The sequence below is a fragment of the Magnolia sinica genome, chromosome 1 (assembly GCF_029962835.1).
Source record: "Magnolia sinica isolate HGM2019 chromosome 1, MsV1, whole genome shotgun sequence".
Taxonomy (NCBI): Eukaryota; Viridiplantae; Streptophyta; class Magnoliopsida; order Magnoliales; family Magnoliaceae; genus Magnolia; species Magnolia sinica.
The window spans coordinates 62976425-62982764 of record NC_080573.1 but is presented as its reverse complement, the minus strand read 5'-3'; the positions used below and the strand labels follow the sequence as shown (position 1 = coordinate 62982764).

The following is a 6340-nucleotide window of genomic DNA, read 5'->3' as shown; positions in this document are numbered from 1 at the left end:
TTTTTGAATCGCTGGAATCAGAATTTGATTCTTCAGTGTCATCTCATATGGCTGTCATAGCCTTTCCTTTTGTCTTCTTAGCAGGACATTCAATGGATAAATGCCCAAATTTCCAGCAATTGTAACATTGAGGCTCTTTGGACTTCCTAAAAGGTTTTCGTATATGGCATTTGTTATCCAATAGTTTTCCTTTGTTATTGTATGGTCTACCATAGTTTTCGTTAAAGAATTTTTTGAACTATTGAGCCAATAGAGCCACTTCCTCCTCATCATCTTCTTTGTTATTTTCATCTTCCTCAATCATGCTTATGTTTTTAGAGGCCTCGAGGGCATTACTTTTGGATTTTGTGGGTGGTTCGAAGTATTGTTCAAAAGTTTATAATGAACCTACTAGTTCCTTAACTTTCATTTCATCTATGTTTATACATTCTTCAATGGTGGTAACTTTAGAGTTAAAATGTTCCAGTAAGGATCTCGGAATTTTCCTACAAATTTTAGATACCAGAATTTTCTCTCCCAATCCACCCATGGAGTTACATATGATGTTCAACTTTGTGAAGAACTCCATAAAGGTCTCATGTTCTTCCATCCTGATGTGTTCAAATTGTGATGTCAAGAGTTGCAGCTTAGATTTTTTACTGTGCTAGTTCCTTCACGGGTTTTTTCCAAAAGATCCCATGCTTCTTTTGAGGTTCCACACATTCTAATCCCATGTTTTCTTTTCTTTGTCATAAGTAGTCCACATCTCTTTAGATTTGGGTTTGGTGATAATTGTGCCATTATCGAGTACCACTTGATCATTTGGTGGCACATATCCATTTTCAACTATATTCCAAACATCATGATCTAGTTATTGTAGAAAATAATGCATTCTAACTTTCTAATATGCATAATTTGAACCATCAAAGACAACAAGTCTAGACACTAATGATCCCTCTCCTTTGGCCATAATTTTCAACTTCAATCAAGATCTCTCTCTAGGTTGTTAAACCCTTTAAGAGCAACCAGCTTTGATATCAATTGAAATTGCAGTATAACCGCGGCAGTAGAAGTATAGAATTAGTCAAAGTGTCCTAGAGGGGGGTGAATAGGATTGTATACAAAATATACCAATTTAAATCCTAATTCCCTAATCTTGAACTAATTTGCAATTAATCAAGATAAGTCAATCTTAACTCTAAAGGCTTCCAAGCTAAGTAGAGGATCCAAATAATAAACTACTCAAGTTATACGATTTTTGCGACTAGTCTATGTAATTTTGTGTATATGAGTGTGTGGGATGTGATTCCTATCAATCCTAAACATTCATGTAATCATGCGTCATATTTAAACATTCAAGATAAGTATAATTAAATGAGTGCACAAATAGCAATCCTAAATACGATCATATATAGTGGTTCGACTACATGCCTACTCCACTTCTGGCAGACGCACTTAACCCATGAGTGTACTAGTTTTCACTAACGGAGGTCTCAAATCAGGTTCACCTCAAACCTTTACAACCTACACAAGGTTGACCCTAGGTCCTACACAAGGTTCCTATTGATGCCTACACAAGGCAAACCGTCCTACACAAGGACTCAACAATTTATGCCCTATACAAGAGCAAAGGTTCTACATAAGAACCTTAACGTATTCTCCCAGTAGAGGCCTCCATGAAGTTTTGGTAATTTTGAGATACAACCTGAGACCCAATCCCACACAAGGAATGATATTCAGGATCTATGGACTCTAATGACTTACTAGTAAGTAGGTGAGCCCCATTCAGTACATGATGAAGATGATCTCCCTTGATGATGGAAAGTCTTCAGCTCCCTTGAACCGCAACACTTGTAAATTCTTCAATATAAGTGGCTGGGATTAGGTCAAGGCATTTGGTGAAATCTACTCTAATGAATGTGGATCTTAAAGAGATGGAGAGATTCCAGAGTTTCTGCATTCAAGGAATTCCAGCATAATGTTTTGCCATTAAGTGAGTTGTTAAACGATCCTTGAATGGTGAAGTTTATTCTCCAATCTAATCTATAGAATATTCAATGATTGCATTTAAGAAAGGATTAAAGGATGAACTCCCGTTGAAAAAGAGGTTTATGATGGTAGGTAAGTAATTACTCTCAGAGCTCACTCTTTTTTCTCAATACCAGCTCTGAAAACAACCTTCCAAATATAAAGGCAAAAATCCCAATGGCAATAAAATGGGCAGAATATTTTTGCATTCGATGTCATCGAAGGCCATCTTCGATGTCATTTAGTGATTGTTCGATGACACATGATTTTCTTTAAAAAATGTTTAAAGCTTGTTGGACACTTTCTTGTCCTTATTCGATGTCATTGAATGTGATTTGATGTCATAGAAATTTGAATTTTGATGTCATCGAATCGAGTTCGATTCCTTGAATTTTTAAGTGCTTTTTCTCCAGAGCTTGCTGGACATTTTCTTGTCCTTTTTCAATGTCATCGAACGTGATTCAATGTCATCGAAATTTGAATCTTGATGTCATTGAATCGAGTTTGATTCGTCAAATTTTCAAGTGATTTTGCTTCGGAGCTTATTGGACATTTTCGTGTCCTTTTTCGATGTCATTGAATCAAGTTTGATTCCTCAAATTTTCAAGTGATTTTCAGTTTGAGCTTGCTGGATGTTTGAAGGCACTTATTCGATGGTCATCGAATCACATTCGATGTCATCGAACATGAATGTTCAAGGTCATCGATCTGTGTTCGATGACTCAAAGTTTTGGTCCAAAATGTTATGTGGTTGCTGGACATCTGAAGTCACTTATTCGATGTCTCGAAGAAGGTAGAGAACTTAATAGAATTTCATATAATTTTCCAAGTTAGTTTTCTATTTCCTAATCTATAAAAACATATTTTCCTTGTTGGTTTTTGAATTGATTAGAGTTTTTTTTTTTTTTACTGGGGATTATCTACATGAGGTGTTTTGGTCATGGGATGTGAGGTTCAATTTACCTTTGAAGATCTTGATCCATCCACTTTGTTGAGTCTGCATCTTGTAGTTCTTTCATATGGGGCTTACTAAAATGACTGACTCAACCTTCACATTAATTAACAAACAAGGGAACTTTCAGAATTCATATTCCTTCTCTTATGGAAAAGATGTCAAATTCTGAGAGAGAATCTATTACCATGATACTATGTGGTTTTGATGTAGATTATAGCTCTACCAATTGTGAACATTTTTCCTAAGTATCGTGTTCTTCACCACATTTTTACATCTAATATTTATCCAAGAGTCAGTAACAAAACCAATCTCACTCCATTCATGGTTTGTATCCTTCATGCGATTGCTATTGGATTCAAAATTTAGTTTTCGACTCTTATTTGTTACTCCATTATTCATTATCGAATGCAAACAAAGCGTGGTTCTCTTCCATTCGATAACCTTATGACATCTCTCACTTTATCTTTTTGAGTCCAAATTTCTTCCATTGAGGCACTAAAATTTGAGGTTCCTTTTAACTCTTCAAATTTACATATGATGAATTTAACTTCTCTACCTGAGTAACAAGGCATACGTGATGATAGGCAAGAAGAGGAAGAAGATGTTAACATAGATGATATTTTCAATGAATTGGAAGAAAATTTGCTGAAGATGAGGATATTCTGATTATCATCCTTCTATCTTTGATGAGAAATTATCTGCTTTGGAGCATCGGTTGGATGCTTTGCATGTTTCTCAGGAAGCTCTAGTTTAAATTAAAAGCTTAACAAGAAGTACATGAAAAGGTACTTTCTTCGTATAAGCAAGCACTACCAAGAAAAGGGGCAAAGGTTATGGATAAAAACCATAGGTAAAGACCTATGGCTACAGTTATTGTCCTTAGCACGACCGTAACAATTGGTACCGTAGCTATAGGTCTAAAATCTATGGCTATGGATTTAATCCATAGCCATATAAGCCAATGGCACAAATATAATCCATAGCCATACTTTTTGTAGTGAAATGTACATACAGCTACGGATAATATTTGTAACTAAAAGTAGCTATGGCTATCACCAATTTATATATAATGGTGTCTCTTACCATTGCTAGTACATACCCTGATTGATCAACTCATCTAAGCTAATACAGATAAAGAATAATAGAATATAAACATACAGAGTGATTCACATCCATCTTCTACATCACTTCACCTTGTAAAACTATTAAAATAAAATTAATGTGTCCAGCTAAACATCACTATCTAGCAATCCATATTCAACATGGAAAAGCTCATCAATTGAAGTAGGGATTGTTCAATGGCCCCTAGCACACAACCTTACTTTCTAAGCCAAGAGTGTCTGCATGAGATTTTGAAATTTATTAGAGTGTTAAAACGAAGAAAAAAAAAGATAAAAGAAAATCAATGGTTCCAATTTAACAAACAAATACCCATTAATAAGAAATCATGATGTTAAACTAATCTGATTATGATGTACCACATCTGAAGTCAGGTCCACAGACTAGGCAATTCATATTAAGCCTTTCATCTGCAAACAAATAACAAAAGAAAGAACTGTGAGCTTAAAATTGTTAGAGTAAGAACATTCAAGTACAAGTCCAAAATTTACCTTTCTCCATGGACCTGATAAATATATTCCAATAAATCTTTCTTTAACTCTATAAAGCAAGCTGGTAGATAATTATGACTAGAATCACTACCAAAATGCAACTCCGTTCAAAAACAAGCTGGTTGATAATTACAAAGAACTTGTTTCCTAGTAAAAATAAACATTTCTCTTGCTTCTAGTTTCCCAATGTTCATTTCACATTTCTGCTTTTTTTTTTTCAATAAAATTTTCCATTTCAAAGATAAAAGCTATACAACTCGAAGGGGCCTTCAGGCGTCCCCCAAAAAGAGATAGGGACGCCTATCATAAGGGCAACCAAGGTGGCCTTCAAAAGGAAAAGAAAAACAGAAAGGAAAACAAACTCTACAGCTTCACATGGGAGGATCTGATGGAACCTACACCGACTTTGTCAAGGAAGACAAGCCCGCACATGAGGAGGCAACTCCCCCAAGTGGTTAAGATCAACATCCCTCTGACTCTTGCTTCCTTCCCTAGCCATTCCATCCGCCGGACCATTACCTTCCCGCTGAATGAGCCATATCTGAAAGGACACTCTTAGCCCTAGGTTGGCAATTTGCCTAACCCAAGGCCACCAAAGATAGGGTGTGCTCGGTTTCCCAGAGAGGAGCTCGGCTACCACCTTAGACTCTGTTTCAACTTCAACTTTGGTCATCACTCTATCCAGACACTGTAGAAGACCATCATAGATAACACGGAGCTCTGCTCTATTATTCGTACCCACCCTGTAGTCTCTAGAGAAAGCGAAAATGAAGCTCCCATCATCCCTCCTACAAATGCCTCCCCCGCCTACCAAACCAGGATTGCCACTAGCCGATCCATCCATGTTAAGTTTAACCCAATCCTTCGTCGATTTTTCCCATTTGATGGTGCACGAGCAGAACTCCTGACCGAAAGGGGGCTGATTACCCAACCTTGCCCTTGGCTGCACCCTAGGGTCACCTTCGAGAATGGACTTGGCCCACTACTTAATTCACACGATAGATCTGCTCATGTGCATGGGGATGCCGTCTTCCCTAGCCCACCACATTTCTACTTAATGCTAGAAGACTAGTAACCAAATGTGATTGTTAATTACTTCCTTACATTATTTCCTTACAGACAGACACAATACCAATTCATGCATTTTTCTAGTCTCTTGTTAAGCCATATGAGTTTAAGTTTCAAATTATCCCATAGTGTCCGACATAGAAAATTTCAAAAATCCTAGGCACGAAGACACTTCTGCAAATAAAATTTCTTTAGACGATGGAAACCTCTCCTTTATCTTCCCAACAATCTCTCGTGCCTCCTCCATCTTTGAGTCCTTCACAAGCCTGTCCACCAGCAAGTTCATTGTAGAAAAGCATGGCCACCAGTCCTTCTCCAAAAGACAAATGGCATTCTTCAGAACATGAGTCAAAAAATGATTTTATTCATGACCATGACAACTTACATCCTACATTTCATATGCACACATACATACATACATACATACAAATATATATATATATATATATATATATATATATATATATATATATATATATATATATATATATATATATATAATAGCTAAGATGCACTCAAACATAGAAAGCAACTCATATCCAATTCCAAATTGGAATTTCCATTTTAGAATTGAAGAGAACTGACCTATGTAGAAGAGATAAGCTTAGGAAGTTTTGGCGGAGACCTGATTTTTAAAACTAAAATAATAAAATCAATAATTCATAAAAATAGATAACTGGACTAAATGAATTTTTTTCAT

General features: G+C 36.1%; 1 protein-coding gene across 1 annotated transcript; it reads right to left on the bottom strand.

Moving 5' to 3' along the window:
• Positions 1–4981: 4981 nt before the first annotated feature.
• Positions 4982–5416, bottom strand: LOC131246718 (uncharacterized). The gene has a single exon (XM_058247077.1). It carries the CDS (start codon positions 5414–5416, stop codon positions 4982–4984), a length of 435 nt encoding a protein of 144 aa, XP_058103060.1.
• Between the last annotated feature and the right edge of the window lie 924 nt (positions 5417–6340).

Coding starts and splice junctions, on each gene's coding strand:
- LOC131246718 (XM_058247077.1), bottom strand. CDS start 5,416: ATGGATGGATCGGCTAGTGGCAATCCTGGTTTGGTAGGCGGGGGAGGC.